A 25,992-nucleotide genomic window follows, 5' to 3' on the forward strand; every position below is an offset into this window, starting at 1 on the left:
TTATGTCTGTGACTCTAATAGTAGTAAGAAATTTTGTGTGCCTGTGTTATTTCACTTTTCTAGTTATTTTTACTGTATTTTATGAAAATAGCAATCTATGCAATTAAAAAATTTTTTTAATCTCAAAAAAACAAAAAAAAAGCCATGCATGCACTGCCCCATCATTACCCCATGAGACAGGCACTGTCTCGGTTTGTAGGTGGCAAAGCCCTACAGGCTAAGTAACCCTGGCAAGGCTGCACAGCCAGCGAGACAGCCAGGAGTGGCCACTCCCAGCGTGGCCGGCACGGGCCAGTCGTGGCCTGACCACGGAAGGGCTCCTTCATGAGACGGTGCTGTCGCCGCTGCTTCCTAGGACTGCTGGTCCAAGGGGAGCAGAAACGGGCCAACACATACCATAAAGGTAAATGAGAATGCTGTGTTTCCAGTTTGAAGAAAAGATCACTTCTCTAACAAATCGAATTTTATGAAACTTCTTCTAACGGGCAAAAAAAAAAGTCACTAAGGTTTTACTTCCCAGTTGGTAGCAGAAACCTTGTGCAGCGGTCCTGCCCCAGGTCCCCTCGGCGTACCTGGGGAGCTGAGGGATGGCCAGGGCTTCCAGGGTGGAGACCACCTCGGCCACGCATAGCAGGGCACTGCCCAGGACGTTCTTCTCCTCCTTTGCGCCCAGAGCAATCAACTTCACAGTGGTGTGCAGCACCGGGACGAAAGGCTCTGGATTTTCTGCACCGAAATTCTTGCATAAGAGCTTTAAGGTATACAGAGCCGTCTGTCTGTTTATTGGTTGGTCTTCTAACGTCTTTCTTTTATGCTTCACCATGGCCACGAGGACGGGGACCAGGTCGAGGAAATGGTAAATCTGAGGAAGACAGCCAGAATTCCCAAACAATTAAAGCTGCAAAGAAATGCTAGTCTTCTGTCCATTTTTACTGCTTGAGATTGCTTAAATGGAGATCAGACCACGAAGTCCTAAGCCATATGATTATACACAAGCAACCATCTCCCCACTTGTGTTACTTACGAATAAATGAATGCATGTGCTTGCAGTCAATTCTGTATTTATATAAAGCACTCTACCAGTCTGGAGTGAAAAAGGACTAGAATCATGCCAAAGTTAAGGCAACATGTGGTCAATATTAAGCAAGAATTCCATTTGGTTGCAATTCCACTCTAATAGCTCTTATAACACATACATAGTGCTCCAGAGTTCATATCACATTTATTTTTTTTTTTTGAGCTAAGGATTTTATTTTTTTTTTCCTTTTATTTTTTTTTTAATTAATTTTATTTTATTTTTAAACCTTACATAATTGTATTAGTTTTGCCAAATATCAAAATGAATCCACCACAGGTATACATGTGTTCCCCATCCTGAACCTTCCTCCCTCCTCCCTCCCCATACCATCCCTCTGGGTCATCCCAGTGCACCAGCCCCAAGCATCCAGCATCGTGCATTGAACCTGGACTGGCATCTCGTTTCATACATGACATTTCACACGTTTCAATGCCATTCTCCCAAATCTTCCCACCCTCGCCCTCTCCCACAGAGTCCATAAGCCTGTTCTATACATCAGTGTCTCTTTTGCTGTCTCGTACACCGGGTTATTGTTACCATCTTTCTAAATTCCATATATATGCGTTAGTATACTGTATTGGTGTTTTTCCTTCTGGCTTACTTCACTCTGTATAATAGGCTCCAGTTTCATCCACCTCATTAGAACTGATTCAAATGTATTCTTTTTAATGGCTGAGTAATACTCCATTGTGTATATGTACCACTGCTTTCTTATCCATTCATCTGCTGATGGACATCTAGGTTGCTTCCATGTCCTGGCTATTATAAACAGTGCTGCGATGAACATTGGGGTACACGTGTCTCTTTCCCTTCTGGTTTCCTCAGTGTGTATGCCCAGCAGTGGGATTGCTGGATCATAAGGCAGTTCTATTTCCAGTTTTTTAAGGAATCTCCACACTGTTCTCCATAGTGGCTGTACTAGTTTGCATTCCCACCAACAGTGTAAGAGGGTTCCCTTTTCTCCACACCCTCTCCAGCATTTATTATATCACATTTAAACACACAGGCAGCACAGCATTATTGGATAATAACATACTTATTTAAACTGTACCATTAGAGAAACTACAAGGAGTTAACTGCAGCTCTGATGAAGCAAGGGCTGGGTAATGGGTCTCTAGTAGTCTTCACTTACAATTTTCTTCTTCCAGGAGGTTTTCTGCTGTAGCTTGTTGTTCAAAAGATCCAAAGCTTTCCGGCGAACAGACGGCAGTGGGTTCTCGAGCAGTCCTCTGATCACGGGGATGAAGGTTTCTGTGGGCAGCAAGGCGTTGACCTAAACAGCAGGTTCACATTTAACAAAAGAGGAAAATATAAAATACAAAAGGGAAGATGAATCATTTAAGACAGACTTCCACTCGATGCACACCTTCAAAGTATGAGGCGATTGCACACACCCATTCTTATCTAGTTCTTACACTCACGTTTCAGGGAGGCATGACTAACCACATTTATCAAACACACAACACCAAAAGAGGATGCTGTCATTAAGCTAACTGCTCAATGCGACATAGATAAGCAACTCAGCTCAATTTTAAACAGTGGTCCTGGCCAGTGATTTTACTGATGAACTACACGCTCCACCTATTAGGTTATCATTTATTCCACTTGAATAAACTGGAACGTTATACAGTAGGATATGACTCAACATTTAAAGCTAATGCTTTAAATTTACTGAGATACACAATCTCATAATCAGTAGATAAGCAACTTTTTCAGATAAAATGATCTCTAGGCATCAAATTCTTTTCCAAGAAAAATCTGAGCTACATTCTATTAAGAGAAGGTATCACTAACTTTATTCTTAAAGTAAAACTTTCTGATAAATAACTTGACAATGATATAGCACAGCAACAAAACACAGAAGATGGAGAGAAATAAATGCCCACCTTGTCCAGCATGTCGTAAGCTTTACTGAGGAGTGCTCGCCAGAACTTCCCAGTTAGCTTGTCTGCATTTCTCTCCATGGACTGTGCTACAGCATTGATGTAGCCAAGAACTGTTTCTAGCAACCTGGAACACAGGAGACTCGTGTGAGAGTTTTAACTTCTTCCAGCTTTCTGATTAAAAGTTTGAAATTATTTCCGAATACAAATTAAAACAAGAAAGGGAACATACCTCTGTTCCAGGCCTGTCAACACCTGAGGACCACCACTTTCAACTACCTGATTTTTAAAGAAGAACAATATGGAAGTCAGTGATGAAAAATCAGTTGAAGTGAAGGGAAACTTCAGAAATTCTTCAACTCACTCCCCAGTGATTTCTAATATTACAACTTAATCAGGTCCAAATCACCCCCATCATACTGTATTAACTCCACTTCCCTTAATTTATTTTGATTACATTTTACAGATATTATCTATAAAATACTACAAAGATTCAGAAAAATAAAGCAAATGATGTAACCCTTACCTATTAATTTTATGAAACGGCAATCTTTTGTGAGGCCTGTGTCTAACTTTAAGATGGTAATAAACATGAAGGTACAGCTGCAGTCCCTACTTTGCTGCTCTCTAATCCCAATCTCCTCCACCCCGAGCCCCACAAACCTCAACCTGCAGGTAAATGTCATAAAACATACCAGGCAGCAACACGCTTTCCTTGATGACATTCGATTTTGGGGGGCCTCTCTAGTGAGTCATGGTGCTCTAGCTCACTTATTTTAACTGCACACACTATTCCTCCTGATGTATCACAACTTATTCATTCACCTCTCTTTGTGGATGTTTAGTTTATGTCACCCCCCTCATCCTTTTTTCCTTTAGTAACAGTGCTAAAAAGAACCTTTGTCCTTGAGCACCTAGCCAAGTTTTTGTAGAGAAAGGGAACTGCTAGATCACAGGGGCCAACATCTTCGCCTGACGGGACACTGCTCCGCGCTTCCTGAAGCGGCAGTGCCGAGTCCCATACCCAACATGGCGCAGAACAATGACCATGTCCCCACAGCCTTGCGGCTTCCTGTATTAACAACTTTAAAATTTCCGCCAGTTTGATAACATCACAGTGGCATCCCCTTTCACCTGCATTTTCCTTCTTACTAAGGACGCTGTTTCATCTCACTGGCCATTTCAGATTCCTCTTCAGTGAATTCATATTTCTTGCCGATTGTTCTAATAGAAACAGATGCCTCTTGACTTATAAACAGCTTAGCCTGTGGTTTTCTTTTCATTTTGCTTATGGTGGCTTTTTACTGAAGTTTTTAAGAAATTCTTCTCCATCCTCTGGTTATGTTTTCTTTGATTTTCTTCTCAAAGTGCCAAGCACTCCTTTTCACACTGAAGTTTTTAATCTACCTTTTGTTTAATCTAACTTTATATGTGACATGAGCCTTCCCCCGTACTTGGCACAAATCATACCAGACCTAGGGCTCGCACACTCCTCTCCCCCCACTGTCACACGGTGCCGCCCGACATGGGAAGTGCTTTTTACATCACGTGGGTGTGGCCAGCTGATGTCCAGTCACACTGATCCACTCGCATCATCAGGCACCACCACTGGCCTCGACTCTGCTTGACACAAGCAGTGTCTACACTGGTCACTCTCCAGCAAGCTTGCTTAGCTAATTACTAGTTGAGCAAGTCTGCCAAGTCCTTTTGTGATTCTTACACTTTGTTCCTTTAGCTGAGTGTGAACAGTGACCCAGAACACCCTTGTTCCAAGCTCTGATGGGCACACGTTCAGGCCTCATGATGAAGTGTGGTATAAACCATGTCTTTATCAGGCCAAGGAGATCCACCTACCTCATGATGCTGATGATCATTGTCCTTAAGTCATGAGTAAGTACAGAATTCACTAAGCTGTTTGTCTGAATACTTCAGTGATCACAGATTTCCTGTCTCGATCATGCATTATACGGACAGAGATATTCAAATGCTCAGCCATTCTTGTGTTCCTGGTCATGACCCTGACTCTTTCTGTTTCTTCATGTCTTCGTTTTGTTTCCATATGTACTTCTTTCTCTCTTGTTGTTTAAAGTTTAGCACACGAACAGAAAGATGTACAAATAGTGTGTGCAGAGCTCACTATATGTGGTAAAGAAACAGCGTATTATCGGCACCTCAGAATTCCTCCCCTACCTGACCCCGACTCCTGCCCTCTCCTCCTTCCAAAGACAGACACCGTTGTTACTTCTAAAACCACAAGTGTGTTTTGCCTGTTTTTGAACTTAATACAACAGGAACCACAGGATGCATTCTTTCTGCCTTCTTTCCTTCAATGTTATACTGATGAGTGTCAACAGTGCGTCGGTGAGGTTCACCCCGTCCAGTGATGACAACGCTTTATCCACTCCACTGTTGATGGACATGTGGACTGATCCAGTCCGGGCACCTTCAATCATGCTACCATTAACATACTTTTCAATGTCTTTGGGTGCACACATTCATACTTCTGCAGGGATGCACCAATTGAGGACAGAACTGCTGAGCCACAGGGCTGATGCATATACAGTCTTAGCAGGTCGTGCCCAACACATGTTCATGTTGAAGTGAACAGCACTATTTGCTTTCTATTACAGGCATGCCTCATGTTTTCAGGAGACACTTGCCAAGCTATTTTTACTAGCCTAAACCACAATTTCTTCAGAACAAGCAAAATTATATCATAAATACATTTAAAGAACATCTCACCTTTCTGATAAAATTGTTGGAAGCCAGGAGCTGAGACATGAAGGACACAGACAGAAATTTAAAATGCCGCAGCTGCTTGCTGGTGTGCGCATCTATGTTAAAGACCTGTAGCATTTCTTCTTGTGGTTCGCTCTTGTTAGATACTGATTTGGGAATGGTTTCTGAAAAAGAACAATGAACAAGTGACCTCACTGACCTTCGACCTGATATTTTAGTGTATAGATACAGGTATTAATGAGCATGGTAAATGCAAACAAGTTTTAGAGAGAACTCTGTTATGCATAAAACACATGTATATTACTAAACATATCCATATAATATACATGAAAAGAAAATGAAAGTGTTAGTTGCTCAGTCATGTCTGACTCTTTGCCACCCCATGGACTGTAACCTGCCAGGTTCCTCTGCCCATGGAATTCTCCAGGCAGGAATACTGGAGTGGGTATTATAGCATTCCCTTCTCCAGAGGATCTTCCCAACCCAAGGATCAAACCTGGGTCTCCTGCATTGCAGCCAGATTCTTTACTGTCTGAGCCACCAGGGAAGCCCTATTATATACATATATAATTTGTTATATCTACTTTTTCCTCTTCTAAATTAGTGAAAGATATATTTTCAAATAAAATATCCAACAGCCCTGAGAATAGAGTATATAAGACAAAAGCAAACAAACAAAAAACAAGGTAACTGAGACAAACAAATCGAAGACAAAGATATTGCAAAAAGAGTCTAAACTGGCTCCATGCCCCATTTCTGAAGCTACAGAGGCATGTACTTTGATGGCCCACAATGGACTGAAGGAGGGTCATCCCTCCCCTTCAACATTTAAACCTAAAAGTTGAGGACGTTTGTCCTTAAACTCCGTAAAATTCCATACTCAAATGTATCGAATATAAAAGGGGTATGTGTCTACTGGTGGCCACTTACAAATCACTGTCCTAGAGGGTGAATCAAAATTCAGGCTTTGTTGTACTTAGCCTGTCACCACACATGGCTCGCATTTTAATGGAAAGCTAAGATACAGCTAATAAGGTCCTACTAACTTGCTGTCTTTTTACTATAATTCATCCCACTCAGAACACTCCACAGCCCACATACCAGCACAGAGACACAAAAACCAACGTTTGAGGAATGGCAGGTAGAAATCCTGCTTACTGTTTTCTACAAAGATTTGAGAAGGTGACAGACATATAAATTACTGACTTACTTTAAAAAACCCTTCTAAAGACATGCCATGGGTTCTGAGGATACAGTGCATAATCTTCTGCTTCTCTCAAGCTTCCAGATCAAACAATAATTAACATCTGACTAACACCTACCTTCTTTTTCCTCTGGCAGCTTCACTAAGTACTCAAGGATAGTCATCAAGCTTTGGATCTGATGCTGGACACTAAACTCACAACAGACGGAAATCCAAAATTCAGTGTCTGCCTCTAAAATAGCATCCTGTGTAGAGGAAAGAAAGAAGTAATAAAACTGTACCTCTCAAATTTACATTACTTAACAAGTACAAATAAGGGAAACATTTTAAAAATACTTCTCAGCACACAAAGCCACTCTACACAGACCATAAGAATGGTCATGTGTATGACTAGAAGAATCAGATAGTGAGTTCCTTACATAATAAAGCCAATTTACAAGAATTAAGCGATTTAAGTCCAGGATAAACTGCATTATGATTTCTGGTAGAACTGAATTACTTAACACAGGTTCTAGATCTATTCCTGGATCCCACTGTCTAAGAAGTCATTTAGAAACAGCCTTGGACCTGTAAGTCCCCCCTCATCTCTCTCAACAGGGCTCTTCAAAACAGTTACCTGCATCTCACTGGCCTCTCTAACACTGACTCTCCTCCCCTGCCCCCTGAAATGAGACACAGTTTAATTCCTGTACAGCCCTATGCTGTTGGGCTTAAAACAGACCCACCCAGCATGGCACCAATTGTTTCTTAAATTCCAGTCACCCTCAGAAGTCCTGTTACTCCCAAGGATATTCAGTGCCTCAGGCTCCAAAGAATATAAAAAAATGCCTTTAAAAGCACTTCTGAGCTCATGCGCATTAAGCATCACCAGCCACAAGTTTAAAGTGAAAAGTAATGCAAAATCTATGTGAAACACCTCCCATTTTCTCTTCTCACCCCGCTCTGTGCTCTGACCTTTTCTCCATAGGCGGCCGCCAGCACAGTTTTGGTGACGTACTGTTCGAAGAGCAGGACCAGGAGAACCCAGAGGAACCTCTCTGCGCCCAGCGTGTCAACAAGCTGGACGAGGACGGGCAGGCGCCTGTGCTCGGGCACGTGGGGCAGCGCGTCCACAAACACGTTAATGATCTTGACCACGATGTCCTCCACGTTCCTTGTGACTTCGGCGGAGTCGCCACCATCAGACTGCAGAGCAGCAAGCAGGGGACAGCAAGGAGAAGCCAACTCGCCATGAGACAAGCTTTAAGTAGACTCGAAAAGGCCTTCTGATGTGCCCCCAAGACAGTTATCAAAGGGATTCTAACAATCAAGGAGTACAGACTACGTTCCCATGAGGGGACCACACAGTGCAGGACGTGAGCCCTGCCCGGAAGGAGGCGCTCATCTCCGCCAGGCACCATGCTCCCGTGCAAAGACTGCAGAGGCCAACGACGGGCCCTGAGAGCAAGGCTGCTCTGGGGGCGTCCAGAAAAACCAAACAGGATTTGAGCTATGCCTGGAGAAGGACGGTATCGTCTAACAAGCGCAGCAGTACAAAGCCAACAGCCCCCTGCTGCTTTCAGAATACAATTATGACCATCTGGTACGGGTGCATGAAAGACCACTGCTGAATCAATGAAAGAATGAAGAAAGAGACACGGCCAGCTAACCCAGCGCCCCGACTTCCACCCGACTTTGCTTTCCACGTCCCTCACACACACTGTGCACAACCCCAGGCCGGGACCACCAGCTGTTTCAGAGGACAAATCCTACCCTCTTCATACCAGTTTGAAGTGCATTTCTTATGAAAGTCTGTGGTCATTCTGGCCCATATGGGCCTTCCCCTACAATGCACTCTTCAGTGTTTCTCTATCCCACTGGCATACATCACATGAATGCATAATGTTATTTTCCTTTTTATATATGTGTCCCACACTGGCTAATTTGCTGGACACAAAGAATACCAACCTTACAGCAAGATTAAAAGGAGAAGGTGCTCGGTATGGTCACAGAGAAAATGGTCAATAACATGAGAAAAGAAAGTAACAGCAGTGGAGGTAAAGAGAAAACCCAAGTGGATAACCATGCCCGTTCATCTTCAAGGCTATTTTTTAGTTTCAGAGTCTTCACTTCTTCCTGAGACTGGGCTGTTAGAGACCAGGTCTCAGTCATCTCTTTGTGTACTAAGTTTCAGAGAACACTTGGTAAACGTCAGTTAAGTTGTATGTTAACACATTTGCCACCATATCTTTAAAACTTCCTATCTGCACAGACCTACTTACGGGTCTCATCAAACTGACGCAATGTCCTGAGATATAACCTGACTATAAATTCACTTTGTCAGAAGAATGTTAAGGTACTTGTTTAGTTTATACCCTTGCAGTACAGCACAATCAGCTAGGGATGTTTATAGATACTTCTGGAAAAGATGTTATTTCCAAGACTACTCCTTAGCTTCATCACTCTAAAATTTAATGGGCACTGATACCTGAGCATTCTGGAGAGGCTTTTAATGTCATTTATTAACTACTACTAGAATCTCACACCATGTAAAATCTTAAAAATTATAAAATATAACCCCAATGACAGTAGAAAACTCACCTGAATAAGTGCTGGAATAACCATTTTCACTGTCTTGTTGATGACCTGAAAACTGTAAGTATCATCTAGACGCATCACATTGGCTCCCATAAATGTAAAAATAGACATGATATTGTGTAGAACTTTATCCTGAAAGCAAACACATTTTTCAACATTTTCCATCTTAAGCAGATCAAATATCAATGATTCATTACAACTCAGCAACAAAAAAAATATAACCCAGCTTAAAAACAGGCAAATGATGCACAAAGACATTTCTCCACAAATAAACAGTTGATAAGCACATGAAAAGATGATCAACATCAGTTATGAGGGAAATGCAAAATCCAAATCAGAAAGCACCGATTCGGACAAGTATAATAAAAAAGATAGACAGTAATAACTGTGAGGGAATGGGCAAATTAGAACCCCTAGACACTGCGTGGTGGGCACAAAATGACCTCACTTTGAAAATGGCCTGACAGTTTCTCATGGAAGTTAAAGCTAGCATAGACCCAACAATTCTACTGCTACTGAAAATACTGACACGTGCACACAAAGCCTCCTGTATGAATGTTCACAGCAGCATGATGAACAGCCAAAAATGGAAACAACAAATAATGTCAATTAACGAACAGATAAAAAGTGGAAACAACTTAAATGTCCATCAATTACTGAACAGATAAATGAAACAATGTACATACAAGGGTTTACTGTTGTTGCTGTTGTTTAGTCTCTAAGTGGTGTCTGACTCTTTATGGCCCCCTGGACTTAGCCTGCCAGGCTCCTCCGTCCATGGGATTCTCCAGGCAAGAATACTGGAGTGGGTGGCCATGCCCTCCTCCAGAGGATCTTCCCACCCAGGGACTGAACCATGTCTCCTGCATTGCTGGCGGATTCTTTACCATTGAGCTACCAGGAAAAGTCCTACAACGGTTTACTACTCAGCCATAAAAGGAGTATTGATTCAAGCTTCCAAATGGATTAGCCTTGAAAACATGCGAAGTGCAAAAAGTCAGACACAAAAAAGGCCACGTATTATAAGATTCCATTCACAGGAAATGTCCAGAACAGAAGAGTAGATAGGCGGCTGCCGGAGGAGGTGGTGCTGGTGGTAAAGGGAACAGGGACTGAATGCTAATGCATACGGGGTTTCTCTCTGAGGCTGATGACAGTGTTCTGGAAATACATATGGTGACAGCTGTACAACTGTGAGTACACTAAAACCACTAAACCGTACACCTCTAATAGGCAGATTTTGTAACGATATGAACTATACTTCAATAAAAACAAAAGAAAAATATCAATGATTCTTAATTGTTTCTGGATTATCAACCCCTTTGAGGGCTACTGACTCTGTACCAAGGGAAAAAAAATCCCATACACATTAAATCTTACACATCATTTTAGTACATTAAGAGACCCACAGAAGCTCATGGAAGAATCAAAAATCATCAGTTAGGAACATATCCCTTAGATGAAAATAATTTCCACCTCTTCAAAAACCTTTAAATGATGTACTTCTATAAGGAACACGATTTCTTTAACTGAGGTAGTTTATAATTAAATTACTTTTAAGTCCACTTACTGGAGTTACCTTGCACCAAGTACCATGCTAAGTGCTGACCATAAGTTATCCAGTCCCACTCTCACGATTCTATGAAAGTTACTGTATTTTCCACTTTACAAAAGGTGGAGCCAAGCTTTTCAACCAGCTCACTGCCTCAACTAGAGAGGCAGGCCTGGGAGGCCCACCTGCACTGTAAGGTCCAGAACCCCACAGAATCCCAACCATGTGCGCCTATATATGTCCACGGAAGAAAACATCCAAAATACCTGCATAAGCCTTAAGATCATTAACACTTACAGGAAATATTCCAGCAACAGTACCCAAGAGCAGAAGGGCATGGTGATGGGTCTGAGGCATCTCAGAAACACGGATGCACTGGACTATCAATTCCACGTTGAATTTCTCCTCATCCAGAACGTCTATAGGGCAAGAAATAAAATATCTGCAAGTGTTAAGTACATTCACACTCAGAGCAGATGATCCTTCCCCACTTGCTTCCAACAATGTACGTACCTTTGGGTATTCTGCCACCTTCTGGAGACAGTTTTTGGCAGATGTTAAGCAGACAACTAAGAATCAACTGTTTGGTGTATTCCATGCTTCCCTGCTCAGGTGGCAAAGGCTCTAAACACCTTCAGGAATCCCGGAAGAGAAACGATGGGAAATGAAAGGGTTGTACAGTTTCAGTTCTGCAGTAACGACCAATGCCCAGAGCATATATTAAATGACGAAGAACTAAAATATTAACATTATGTCTATAAACGCAGTGTGAGATTTCTAATGCTGATTCTTCTATTGCAGGCAGGCGCTGACGTCACATTACCTCTCTTTTCTACCGAACTTTCCATCAACCCATTTTGAACCTTCTTAGAGGACAACCTTGAGAATTATTTTTCTTCAGACGAGAGCACACATCCACCATGCAAGGCACACACTATGGCTATCTAATGATGCAGGGCTAAAAGAACCAGGTGTCACACTACATCCTTAAACAGAGGTAATGATGTCCCAGGGACACGGTATTGACCACGAAGCAGGAAAGCAGGCTGCAAGGTGAGTGCTCATTTACCACACATACAGGATGAAGGTTAGTTTCAGGCCTTGGCAAACAGGTTCCTGTAACCATTCTTTAAATCTTCCAACTATAGTATTCAACTTGCATTGTTTTACAGACTAGCTGAGCAAGAAGAGAGTGTGAAAACAGGCAAGAATTAGAATCTTATTCTCTCACAGATCAAAGGCAAGTGTTTTTACCTTGACAGCAGGTTAAAAAGAGTCGGTATCAGTATCTGAGGATTTTTGAGTTTCTTTTTGTGCTGCAATAATTCCAGGATGAGGGTTACTCTTTGCCAGTAAGAACCTCCAACTTCCTGGACAGATTCTTGATCTTGTGATTTTCTGGGAATCGGACGAGACAAAAAGAAAAGCAAATACTGTCAATGTTAAGTACAGACTATTGTAACCAATTATGCCACATTGATGGGCATCAAAAAAGTCACGATGGTTCCAAACATTCACGGCCTGGGGACAGCCACGCTTACTTGTGCTGCATCTTCTGCCTCCTCGTCTGCTGAATTGTGCCTAAGGACTTGGCTTTATCTGGTGGCTCCAGTTCTATTCTGACTTGTTCAGCATTAACAGAAATCTAGAATATTAAGGAGGAATGCGTGATGATAGGATTCCACGGATACCATTAGAGCAGTTTACGCAGATTTAGAGAGATACAATGCAAACGTCTCTGTCCCATTTTATGTTTCCCTATGACCCTAGAGCCCAGTCCAATACCCAAAGGGAAACTTCACTGACAATCCCTTATATATTCCTGGGGAATATTCCATATACCAACAGCTCTATAAAGATTAGACACACACAGGAGCATATTATCACACTGCTCTGTACCTTAATTTGTTCCACTTAGAACAAATTTTCTTAGAAATCTAAGAAAATATGTTATAATTCTGAGAACTGCAGAATCTGGATACTAGGACTTCACCACGCTATTATGTATTTTTGTGAAAGAAAGTTTCCCTAAAAAGCACAACAAAGCAACACACAGGGTAATTAGGTAGTTATTCAGATCCACAGCTAGGTTCCAACATACATAGAAACCAATGAGCAGATTCTCAATTCCATTCTATGTGTCATTAAACAACTTAAATTAAGTAGAATAATAATCCGTGACCCTGCTGAACATCAAGTCACTACACCTTCCTGTTCTTGCCTAGGAGGTAACACCTAAACTAACACACACCCTACCGTTCAAAACTAAATATTTCATACCATAAAAGTAACAGTGAGGACTTACAACTTTTGATTTTGCATTTCTCTATGACCTACTTTTCTATGATTCTGGCTAATGGGAATATCTGACTTCCTAAAGGAATTACAAAAGGGAGAAGGCTTAAACATGGCATTACTTGGAAGAGAGTAAATATTAATAAATGACAAGTTTGCAACTTACCCCTTTGAAAACACTGCTAACAGTCTGAGAACAATGTGAGTTCTTACAGTTCACCAATAAATCAAACAACACGCACAAAAGCTTCTGCTGAACCTTTTCATCTGTTATAGCTGCGAAAAATGGCTTCGTAATCTAGAGGTAGAAGAAAGGCAACTGAGATCTATGAACAAACCTGATTCTAAAAATGACGTTTCCATCATTGTCTTACAATGTGAAATTGGTCCCCATTTTGTCAGTTTAATGACTCATGTACATTATCCAGTTTTGCAAAAATGGGTCAAATGGATCATATTCCTTTGAAACATGTTCAGACCATTTTATCTTCTCGAAGTAAACATTACAAATTTTCAAAAGCTTAACATGCTTTAATCTCTGAAAGAAATCACTGACCTTTTCGAGAGCTGTAATCTGAATGGCTGGCATTCCCATGCAAAGTTCCTTTGTTGTGTGCAGAGCTTTTATAAATATATCTAGACTCTTCGGGTCCTTATGTAAAAGAGAAGCTGAATATTCATTATATTTTCCCAGAATGAGATGCAGGGCAATGGCCTCATCTTTCAGGACAGCTGCGGGCTCCTTCTGGCTCTTTTCTAAAAGTTGTTCAATCATTGACAACAGCTGAGAAAGCACCAGCTAAAGTTTGGAAAGTTTATCAGTAGATAGTTATTTATACTGATGCAAGTTTTTCCTTGCTGTACAAAAACATCCAAAGATATGTTGTAAGACTAGAAGCTTAACACAGAAGGAAAAAACCAACAGTAATGACCTCCTAGGCATAAGGACAGCTATTAATCCAACTAAGGCACCCAGGTCCCTCATGACAGTTCAGTCTGTAATAATCAAAAGCTCCGAATCTTTCAGCAGTAATACTCTGTGGGCATTCTAAGACTTTCTAAAAACAGGAAATACAAACTGAAGTTTTAGACTACAAAAATAAAATTAAGCTTTTCCACACAATATTTCCAACTTGGTATAATTAATATTAATTCAAATTATATATGTGAAGTCTTCAATAACTAAAGCAGCAGCCAGCAAATTATGGCTTGCAGGACACGTTCAGAGGACCATCTGTTTCTGTAAATTTTGTTGAAAATCACAAGCATGCTCTTCTGTTTACATACTGTCTGAGGCTGCTTTGGCAATATGATGGCAGAGCAGAGCATCTGCAACAGAGTCTGTACAGCCACAGGGCGTAAAATAGTTGTTATTTGGTCCTTTACAGCAAGGATCCTCAACCCCAGGGTTGTGGACCAGGGCTGGGCTGTGGCCCATTAGAAACTGGGCCACATGGTAGGAGGTAAGCAGCAGACGAGTGAGTGAAGCTTCATCTGTATTTACAGCTGCTCCCCATCACTTGCTTTACCGCCTGAATTTCTCCTACAGTCAGATCAGCGGTGGCATTAGATTTTCACAGGAGCATGAACCCTAACCTTAAAGTCAAGGCGGACTACCCCAAAATGGCCACAAAACAGAAAGAGAGTGCACAATAAAAGTAATGCACTTGAATTATCCCGAAAGCATCCCGCCACCCTTCTGTGGAAAAACTGTCTTCCACAAAACCAGTTCCTGGTGCCAAGAAGCTTGGGGACACTGCTTCATAGAACAAGACTGTCAACTCCTAGTTTACACTGTATCAGGAACGACACAGAGCTGACACAGGCCATCTATTTTCTTGGCCTGGACAATGTAATGAAATGTCTTTTACTCCATTTTATCCCTCTTTTGGGCTTCACTAGTGGCTTGCTGCTGCTGCTAAGTCGCTTCAGTCATGTGCGACTCTGTGCGACCCCATAGACGGCAGCCCACCAGACTCCCCCGTCCCTGGGATTCTCCAGGCAAGAACACTGGAGTGGGTTGCCATTTCCTTCTCCAATGCAGGAAAGTGAAGTCGCTCAGTCGTGTCCGACTCTTTGCGACCCCATGGACTGCAGCCCACCAGGCTCCTCCGTCCATGGCATTTTCCAGGCAAGAGTACTGGAGTGGGGTGCCATTGCCTTCTCCATCACTAGTGGGTCAGTGGTAAAGAATTCAACTGTCAATGCAGGAGACTCCGGTTTGATCCCTGGGTTGGAAAGATCCCCTGGAGAACGAAATGGCAACCCACTCCAGTATTCTTACCTGGGAAATCCATGGACAGAGGAGCCTGGCAGGCTACAGTCCACAGGGTCACAAGAGTCAGACTTGACCTAGCGACTAAATAACAACACTACCCCTCTCTTACTTCTCCAACTTGCAGTCAATTCCCAAGACTGGTAAGGTCCAGAGGAATTTTTGGAACACAAGGATAAGGAGCAGTTTTCTCTGGCTTACAAGCACAAACCATCACACAAATGGTTCATAAACCTCTTTCTTTCGTAACACGGGCTTCCCTGGAACCATAAAGCTCTGTTTCTCCCCCCCGACCTCTCTAGAAATGTACAGCCATGTGTATTTTAAAAAAGAGTAAACAATTTTGAAATATACATACACTTTTATGTTCAAATATTATTATTTTGTGGAGATTTTCACCTGAGAATAAACACAAACTGTTTTTCATCAATGCATTGTCATCAGTTCTCCCTGTGATTTTAAAATTCATTTAACATCAAGTCAATGATGAGGCAGGGATAACACACAATTTTAAAATGGACAGAAATGCACTGCTGCTTGTTTTTTGTACCCTGTATCTTTTCCCTCCACCTCAGCTCTTCTCTCACATTAATATAAAAGTATTCACGCCTGAGTGTGTATATATGTAACTCTCACGCAGTCTTGTACACACATGACTAATTAAAATAATCTTCACTAACATCACCTGCAATGGATACAGCCCACTAAGTTACACATACCTCATTGCTGATGTCCTGAAGTACTTTCATCAAGTCTTTTGTAACGTAAGATGGGCAACTATATACACAATGAAGGAGGTTTTTCAAAGTTTCAGATAACTTCTGATGAGATTTCAGCTTCTTTTCACTCTGCAGTTCCTCAAATAAAGTTGCCAAGTCCTAGGATACAAAAAAGAAAAGTGGCTTAAAGAAAAAGGGGCAGGGGCTCCATGTGCTACTCAGGGAAGATGCTTTCCCAAATGATGCAACACAGCTCACGATTTTTCATTTCCCCTTGAAATCTGAATAGGAAATGGTATCACTACCCGTCTGGTAGCTTACTACCAACACTGGTCTTTTAGCCAGTGACAAGATAGTAGAAATGCAACATGATACTGCTATCTTTTTAAGATTAGGGGATAAAGATGTGCAGATACTGACATATCAATTTCTAAATTCAATGACTTAGCCAATCAAACGCCCTGCAAAGCAGAACGTCAACGGAGGGGAGAATGGCTCATGTGTCCACAACGGTCTGCACACACTCCATCTTCTCTGCCACTGAGTTTACCTGAACAACGTAGGTGGCGTCTGAGGTGATCTCCTCTGCTTTAGGAACCACGTGATCTATGACCAGATGAAACTGGGACGCCACTCCACTGAGGGCCTGGAGACAGTGAATGGCAGCCCTGCGCACTTCTTTTATGGGGCTACCCAGATTAATGAGTAGAGAGATCACCACTAAAACCAAAGGGAAAAACATTTAAGTAACAATTGAAAACACTGAAACAGCATAAAATTGCAACTTTCCTCCCAGCACAAACCCCCTCTCTGAAGTCACTGTTTAATCCTTTCACTACCCTAGAGAAATGCTAGATGTATAGTGGTGTGCTTGTCTGAAAATACATGAGACCAGAGCACACACGTCCTGCTCTGCACAGCCGCTCTCACATCTCAGTTACACTGGGAGTGTTTCCCATACCACTACGGATACATACATATCTAAAGTAAAAGCCTTTTAAAATTGTACACAAATGCCAGACCGTGTGGTCCATATTTTTAAAAACTAGCACCTTACTAGTCACAGTTTAGATTGTTTCTAGTCTTTTGGCATTAAAACCGCTGCAACAAACGCCCTGTACATACACCCCTGAGCAAGTGTGCAGAGGAAATAACCCGCTCGTGCATCAGGCTTGGCAGATATTTTGTCCTGAACTGATGTTTGCTTTCACATTCTTTTGGACGTGGTAACTTTATAGCTTTATAGAAGACTACTTTCTTCTAGCTTTATATGTTGCTTAGAAAGGTGCTCTCTTTAAAAAGTACCTACCTCTATATTTAGATAGTCATCATATGTACTCCACATTTTCTAACACTAAAGCTAAGTTTTCTTTTTAATGTGCAATCTTTAGTTCAGCTCACATTTTTGTCTAAGGAATAAGGCTGGAGTCAAACTTCTTTAATATTTCCAAATGACTAGCCAGATGTCCTGCTTAATATTCAACCTAAGAACCCCACAGACCTGGGACGTCAGCTTTATCATTCATACATCTCACTAGTACTTGAAAGGCATCTATTTCTGCCAACTAGAACCATGTTCAACAAAAATGATGAATTTAACAAGAATGCTTTTGTTTCCCCAATTATGTGGCAAAAATACTAGCTTCTGATTTGAGAAGTATTTTCATCATGTTACTCCTATTCTGCTGTCACTTAATTAGGAACAGTTACTGATTTTTATCTCATGCCTTTTCAGATCTTTGGACATGATCATATGAGTTTTCTCTAGCCAATTACATAATAGAGTTCCTAGTTTTGAACCAATTTTGTCCTGCTGGAATGAACTCTGGGGAAATGTTTATTCTCTAAAATAATGCTCCTGGACCCAAGAAATATTTTATTTAGAACTGTTGCATTATTATTCAAAGCATGCACTGCCTTTTTGTTGTTCTGGTTTTAAACAAAATCTGGAGGCTTTCCTTCATTCTATGCCCTGCCCCGCTCAACAACACTGAAATAAACTGGCTTCAAGGATCTGGTAAAATGAATCTGTGAAAGCAACTGAATCAGGGTTTTTTGAAAGAGAAGTCTCTGGGATAAAGAGAACTAAATTCCTTTTAAAGTAGTTAGTTATTTATGCTTTATTCCATGCTATTTACTGGGGCAAATTTTGGTAATTTTTATCTTGCTAGAAATGATCCATTCTATATATACTACTTCTGGAATGCCAAGAAACAGTATGACAAGCGTTCATACCTTTCTGAGGTCATATAAAAGTTAAATTTTCCTGGTCTCCAGAAAATTAATTTATAAAATAAAGCCAGAAATGAACAGCTGAAGAGTTGAATTCACACAAAGGGCAGCTTCAGGCCCAGGTATCTATTTGATAGAATTTCCAGTCCTTTCTCTTTTTCTTTTAAACAAACATCATGTTTTTTGTAATTATATGAAAACAAATACCAGCCAAGATTCCTTATGGATAAGGTATGACTAGAAGCTCACTGCAGAGAAGGAAATGGCAACCCACTCCAGTATTCTTGCGTAGAGAATCCTGTAGACAGAGGAGCCTGGTGGGCTGCTGTCCATAGGGTTGTACAAAGTCAGACCCGACTGAAGTGACTTAGCATGCATGCATGCATTGGAAAAGGAAACGGCAACCCACTCCAGTGTTCTTGCCTGGAGAATTCCAGGGACAGAGGAGCCTGGTGGGCTGCTGTCTCTAGGGTTGCACAGAGTCAGACACGACTGAAGTGATATAGCAGAAGCAGCAGCTCACCGGACACTCTCAGTCGAGTGGCCTGAGGACAGGTGCAATGAGTAAGCGCCCTCTATCTGGTCCTAGGCGATGCTAGTGGTCCTTGAGCTTTCAAGCAGAACGGAACGTACCTCTCCTGTTTTTAACAGAGTCCTGTGACATGTCTAGGGAGCATAAATGCAAAAGTACTTTAGGAAGGGGGAGGTGACAGAAAGCAAAGCAGCAGGAGTACGAAGGGAGTTCATCTTGCCGCAATACCACAGGAAAAGTTAGGTCCTTTGTCGTGCTGCCTACAAAGAGACATGGCCCTCACAAGCCACTGCCTTTGATGCTAAAGGATAGCACATTTATTTCATACCTAACTAAAAAATCTGACTACTTGTGACTTTTTTTTTTAAAACTCACAAGTTTAACAGTGGATAACTATTTTCATAAAATATGGCATATCTCCATATAAAATATTCTGTAGACATTTAAAAATATATAATTATATATATTAATATAGAAAGATGCTTACAAAGTATTCATTGAAAAAGTTTAAGAAATGTGCAGCAAGTTCACATCCACCTGCCAACACAGGGGACACGGGTTCGACCCCTGGTCTGAGAAGACTCCACATGCCACAAGGCAACTAAGCCTGTGTACTACAACTCCTGAGGCTGGAGCACCTGAGAGCCCGTGCTCAACAGGGAAAGCCACCGCAGTGAGAGGCCTATGCGTTGAAACTAGAGGAGCCCCTGCTCATCACAATTCGAGAAAGCCTGCATGACAATGAAGATCCAGAGAGCCAAAACATAAGTTAAAAAAAGTAAGACCATTTAAAAAGAGTGTTTGCTTTCACAGACCACTTATAAAGAGCGATTTGGGAAGACAAAATCAAGAGCATGTTCAGATTTCCCACGGGCCACTCTTTCCTCTCATACTAAAATGATTCCATCATCCTCATCAACTTTCTCACCTTCAGTCACTATAGGGTCTAATTCTGCCAGATCCTCTCATTTGTCAATAACTTTATAAGTCAATCCACTTCTCAAAATCGTATTCATCAACTTTATGAAATTCTGCATGTTTTGCAAAATTTATAATTTCACTTATAAAAAAACATAAGTTTTATTTTTGGCTGTTTCATTACTGAGTGCCCAACCTGAAAATTACTTTATACCAGATAAAACAGATAAATCCATAAGGGTTGCCTGAATGGAGACCAATTTTATATGATCAGTTAAATGCTGAATTGTATTAAGATGGTTTGGTTTCCCTAGATAGCCCTGTTACTACTCAAAAAATGAACAGCTGGATAGTAAAAACCCAAAATTAATCACCTACCATTTTTGTTACCTGTTTTGGCAAGATTTTGCAACTGATATTTAGAACTTAAAAGCAATATAAAAGTAACTGCAAACAAACTACAAACAGTCTGCTGCTGCTGCTGCTAAGTCGCTTCAGTCGTGTCCGACTCTGTGCGACCCCATAGACGGCAGCCCACCAGACTCCCCCGTCCCTGGGATTCTCCAGGCAAGAACACTGGAGTGGGTTGCCATTTCCTACATATACACAAATACACACACACATACCCCTACAGAGAGAGTGTGCACTCACACTAATAAAAACAAATTCTCCAAACCACAACCTTCATCTCACACAGAGGAAGCATTACCAGCTGGTCATGACAGAACAGGACAAGGCTACTTGTAGTACCTGGAGAAGATGCAGATGCCAGCTGATGTTCGCACTGCGCCTTCTGAGAAGACAGCAGGGCACAGCCCACATAAAGAGCTTGCGTCTGCAGCGCTGCTGTCACTCTGCAGTTGAGTGGATTTGAAAGGCTAGAACCATAGGTCCATAAAACAGAAAGGAACTTGAATAACTGAAAAACATCTTCTAAATGTACCTAAAATAAAAGATAGTGAAGTTAATTTTAGTCAAACAGTATGTAAAGTCTTAGTCACTCAGTCGTGTCTGACTCTTTGCGACCCCATGGACTGTGGCCCGCCAGGTTCCTCTGTCCGAGGGACTCCCCAGGCAAGAAGACTGGAGTGGGTAGCCATTCCTTCCTCCACGGGATCTTTCCAACCCAGGGACTGAACCTGGGACTCCTGCATTGAAGGCAGATTCTTTACCATCTGAGCCACCAGGGAAGCCCTTTACTCAAATAAGTTGGTTCCAGATCTTTCCTCTAGTGTACAATTACAAAAAACAATTTACTGCAATGTTTTGCTTTGTCTAGTCACTTTAAAATTCATCTCTGCTGGGTACTTTAACCCACTGGGAAGGATATAGACAAGTTCAGAGGACTTACTGGCAGTGGTATTCAGAGGACTTCTCTATAATTTTGGGCTCAAACAATGAAAAGGATGAGGTCACCAAGCAGACAACGCAGACAAGAATGATGTTAGGAAGCCTCACTGAGAAAGTACTTTAAGGGCAGAGTGACCCATGTCAACTGTGTCAAACGCTGTTTAGAGGTTAAGACAGGATAAAGAACTGACCACTGGGCCTGGCAGCAGGGAGCTCACGGTGCTGTGACGAAATCTCTCCACTGAGTGGCTCTGCACATCCTGAACTGCCTCTCTGAACCACAGTTTCTCTCTGGTAATGGCATTAGTCAGCCAGATACACTGGGCTGTTGTGATTATTAAATACCTGAGCAGGACTAATACATTAGGAGGCCGGCAGCCACGTCAGTCTCTGTCCAACCTCCGGACTGCTGTCATGATTCAGCACAGCTTTACCAGCCTGCCTCCATCATCACACACTTCACTGCTTAAAGGTCTGCTTTCTTTTTCATTAAAAACTACCAAAACTGAAATAATTTATAACATCATCTTCAAGGGAAGAGTATGTCTGAAAAAGATGACCTGGTACCTTTATGAAGAGTTTCATCAGAACCCGAAAGTGAATGGCATCAGCACCACTGAGAACCGTCTCAAAGAGCCCAATGAGCAGACGCAGGTAGTCTCTGCTGTCTTCTTGCAGCTGTTCGGGATTCCACCATGTATCATCTATGGGGACGCGAAGAGAATGGGTAATGGCGCATAAGCTTATGTGAATACACCCTGGGAACTTTTCATTCAAGACAAAGAACACTGGAGAATCAAAACTTCAGTTTTCCACAGTATCACACTCAAGGGATTCATGGCTTGTCTTACCTTTAGGAAAAGATTTAGGAGCCTTTAGAGTATGAATAAAATTTTTCAGTGAAAACAAGAGTAAAACTGAGTCCTCCATGGCAATCCGCTGGGCAGTTTTGAGCTGTTTTACGTAATGTGCCCACAGCTCCAATGGTATCCCTCTGTCCATCATCAGCTCAAAATGCCATTCTGAGGAGATCTCCTTAAATGTTAAAGCAGAACAAAAACAGCACTAATTTAAAGGTGTCCTGAACATGACTTATAGAGATGGACTGCAATGGCTGTACAATTGTGTAATTTGCAAAATTTTGTCTATACATGTATTTGGGTAGGGAGATTAGTTGTTTTAATTAGATTTTTGAAGATGTCTAACCATCACTATTCACAAGAAAAGACACAAATAAGTTCAGCGTGGCTTCATTTTATCTGTGTTTTCTTAAAACCCATCCCTAAATCAAATGTTATTCCTGTTAATTATGCTTTATCAAATAAAGGGTAGGCATGTTTCTAAACAGAAGATAAGGAATTGCATTTCCAAAAGATCCTTGAAGAGACTTTTCTCATTTCACACTTTTACTGCTGATCTGAAGAATAATACACGGTCAAATCCCCAGATTTGCAGATGATTCTAAACAAGAAGCATAAAGTTAAGGTGCATAGGAATTACACTAAAATGCCAACAGGAAGCATGAGAAGTAGTGCAGGAAAATGACAAATGAGACTCCGCAAGGCAAGTGCAGAGTAGTAACTTGGAAGTAAAATAACCCAAAGCCAGACTTTCAAGATAATGGCTCTGGTGGTAGATTTCACTGGCTCAATGTGCTGCTGCTGCTGCTAAGTCGTTTCAGTCGTATCCGACTCTGTACGACCCCACAGACGGCAGCCCACCAGGCTCCCTGTCCCTGGGATTCTCCAGGCAAGAACACTGGAGCAGGTTGCCATTTCCTTCTCCAATACATGAAAAGTAAAAAGTGAAAGTGAAGTCGCTCAGTCATGTCCAACTCTTGGTGACCCCATGGACTGCAGCCTACCAGGCTCCTCCGTCCATGGATCTACTGCAGCCAAAAAGACGCTCAAAACTTTCAGAAAGGGTATCAGATATAAAACAACATGTTATCTATCCATTAATAAAATGCTCAATTTGTCCACACTTTACCACTGAAACAAGTAGAGTCCAGGTCACCATGCATTCAAAAAAATAAAGAAGTTAAGAAGGGCTCATCTGAACTATGTTTTATTTTTTTTGGCTGAGCCTCAAGGCTTGTGGGATCTTAACTCCCCAATCAGGGATCAAACCTGGGCCCCAGCAGTGAAAGCACAAAGTCCTAGCCACGAGACCACCAGGGAATTCCCTGGGCCACTTTTTTAAAATATGAAGCTTCATTTCTATAAAGTTTACAAAAATTTAGCTATAATGGCTGTGATAGAACTTATAAAATCCTAAGGGTATAAATGAATGTGAAAAAGACGAGATTTGTTGAGCAACTCCTACAACAAGGAACACAAGAAATAAAAATGACACTACTGTAAGATGCTATTTATGGCAGATATTAAAAGAAAAAACTCTGTAACCTCAAGGTGTGGTAGTAGGTAAAAATATCAATATGTAAGACTGTCAAAGATAATAATATGCTTGCAAAATCCAAATAAAAATAATACAAAAGATCTATTTTAGTAAACAACAGAACAAAACAGTATTATTCAAACAGTAATGTATCTAGTGAATTCCTTATCACTAGATGTAGTTAAGTACAACTCGGAAAATGGCCCAATAGAGATAACACAGAGTACAGTCAATTATCAGACACAAACACCGAAAACCTGAAATCCCACTACTTAATGACATTTCCTGCAGAAGGAAGAGAGTGCCTAATTCATTACCTACTACTACAAAAAGCCACTTCATATTCTACTCCTAGAATCCAAAGACTCAGCATCTCAGCCTCCAATTTTCAGTTCTACTGTGACTGACAAAGTGGTCTCAACATTCGACTCTCCAGAGACTCTGCACTCCTTACTTACCACTGTAGTAATGACATTTTCAAGCTTCTTTATTTTTTTCTGCAACAAACTGAAGACTCTTGTTGCAAATGGAAAGTGAGTTTCTTTCAAGGACGAACAGCAGGAGACAAGCACAGCCATGACTACGTGAAAAGTCACTTTCTGCTTCAAGCTAAAGGATTCCTTCTCTCCAACACCTATTAAATCCTCTACCTTGAAAAATAAACCAACTCCATTAATGGTGGCTTTCGGTTTGCATAAAAACAATTTTCTCAACCTCTGCCTATCTGAGTATCATTTGTTCTATATTCAGAGATGATAAACATAAAACCTTAAAAAAGTAATAAGCATTGACTTCTAATTATAAAAATAATTTGAGAAATTACAATGAACATAATTGCACCTGCCAACTAGATAAATGTTTTTATGTTTTTAAAAGGTTTATTTACTAAGGCAAAAGAAAATTTCTTTCAGATTATATTTTGTTCTTTTAAGAAAAATATGACTTTAATACTTTAAATGAGAGGAAAAAAGATTAAAAAGTATACATTATATTCCTACTGGTCCAATAAACAACACAATGAAATAAATTCTCCAAAATGTTAAAGATTTCAAACATCTGCAAGATACACTAAATAACACTATATATTTTTAAAACAAAACAAAGTACTCAAGAATGGAAAAGTTATTTTAAATAAAAGAAGAACCTAGTAAAGTAACCACTGAGAGTCCAGAAAGCTTCTGAGAAGGAAAGCCAGGGTGTGGACTTCAATAGCATACCTACCATCTTTAACATTGAAGAGGGATTCCCCGAATTTATATTGTCAGCCAGCAACTCAATCATCTTCTGATTCGCTACGCCAATTAGTTCTTCTGACTTTGTGCTTTTAATCACATTTTCAAGAGCTGTTTAAAAAAAAAAAAGAATGCATATATAAGAATCAAACACCAGGGGCTCTTATGTCATCAATGTGTCTGCATTCACTTGAATGCAGAGTAGGGAATTTAGGCAAAAGTTTTACAATCTTCCTGTGAAGGTGTGCTTTTTATTTTTCTTTTCATACAATTTAGAATTCATCAGTGGGTGAACTTCCTTTTCATATTAGCAAAAAGTTTCAAAATTCTTGCTGGCATGTAACATAAACGATTTCAAGTAACAATCACTGTCCGTTTTTACTTGTCATTATCTTCCTTCTTTTAAGTGTCACTTGTTCACTTTTTCTGAAAAACAACTTCATCTCTTACCTTCTTTCCAGCCTCTTAATAAAGGATGCAAAGAGCAAATTCCTGATTTTGATAAATAAACAGCCATTTTCATCTCAGCAGATTCCATATCGTCACTGTTGATGATCATAAATGGCAACAGATGCACCACCACCTGATTCGACAACTGATCATTTTCACCCAGTATTTCCTCTTTAACCAGTATGCCTGCTGCGATCTCAAGTACCTTGTACCTAAAAGATACATAAACACATTTGGTTGAGATACATTAGAGACTTCAGTTCAGCAAAAACTCAACATTATACTTTCCCAGCTCAACTGACACAATCCTGGTCTCTTTACCAAATACATTACTAAGAAACATCACAACATCACTTTAAAATCCATGCTAACAAAGGGGTTATTTGGAGCATGAATTTTAAATCAATTCTGTCAAATCATATTTTTTTTGAAAGTGAAAGTCGCTCAGTTGTGTCTGATTCTTCGCAACCCCATGGACTTAGTCCCTGGAATTCTCCAGGCCAGAATACTGGAGTGGGTAGCCCTTCCCTTCTGGGGATCTTCCCAACCCAGGGATCTA

General features: G+C 41.0%; 1 protein-coding gene across 2 annotated transcripts in view; it reads right to left on the reverse strand.

The window, feature by feature from the left end:
* The window catches only part of HEATR1 (HEAT repeat containing 1), a 51,770-nt gene that overhangs the window by 6,858 nt on the left and 18,920 nt on the right, over positions 1–25,992 (reverse strand). For both annotated transcript variants that reach the window (XM_061404920.1, XM_061404919.1), the window contains exons 15-36: positions 25,434–25,645; positions 24,969–25,094; positions 24,210–24,397; positions 22,206–22,389; positions 21,922–22,058; positions 20,755–20,947; positions 16,873–17,042; positions 16,323–16,481; positions 13,885–14,127; positions 13,495–13,626; positions 12,575–12,678; positions 12,288–12,431; positions 11,547–11,665; positions 11,331–11,452; positions 9,485–9,613; positions 7,859–8,089; positions 7,023–7,149; positions 5,704–5,864; positions 3,194–3,240; positions 2,965–3,088; positions 2,211–2,351; positions 573–862 (exon numbers count right to left, since the gene is read on the reverse strand). In XM_061404920.1, coding sequence (XP_061260904.1) covers positions 573–862; positions 2,211–2,351; positions 2,965–3,088; positions 3,194–3,240; positions 5,704–5,864; positions 7,023–7,149; positions 7,859–8,089; positions 9,485–9,613; positions 11,331–11,452; positions 11,547–11,665; positions 12,288–12,431; positions 12,575–12,678; positions 13,495–13,626; positions 13,885–14,127; positions 16,323–16,481; positions 16,873–17,042; positions 20,755–20,947; positions 21,922–22,058; positions 22,206–22,389; positions 24,210–24,397; positions 24,969–25,094; positions 25,434–25,645 — 3,483 coding nt within the window. The remainder of the gene's footprint in view (positions 1–572; positions 863–2,210; positions 2,352–2,964; positions 3,089–3,193; positions 3,241–5,703; positions 5,865–7,022; positions 7,150–7,858; positions 8,090–9,484; positions 9,614–11,330; positions 11,453–11,546; positions 11,666–12,287; positions 12,432–12,574; positions 12,679–13,494; positions 13,627–13,884; positions 14,128–16,322; positions 16,482–16,872; positions 17,043–20,754; positions 20,948–21,921; positions 22,059–22,205; positions 22,390–24,209; positions 24,398–24,968; positions 25,095–25,433; positions 25,646–25,992) is intronic.

Source organism: Bos javanicus, chromosome 28 (genome assembly GCF_032452875.1).
Source record: "Bos javanicus breed banteng chromosome 28, ARS-OSU_banteng_1.0, whole genome shotgun sequence".
NCBI classification, from domain to species: domain Eukaryota; kingdom Metazoa; phylum Chordata; class Mammalia; order Artiodactyla; family Bovidae; genus Bos; species Bos javanicus.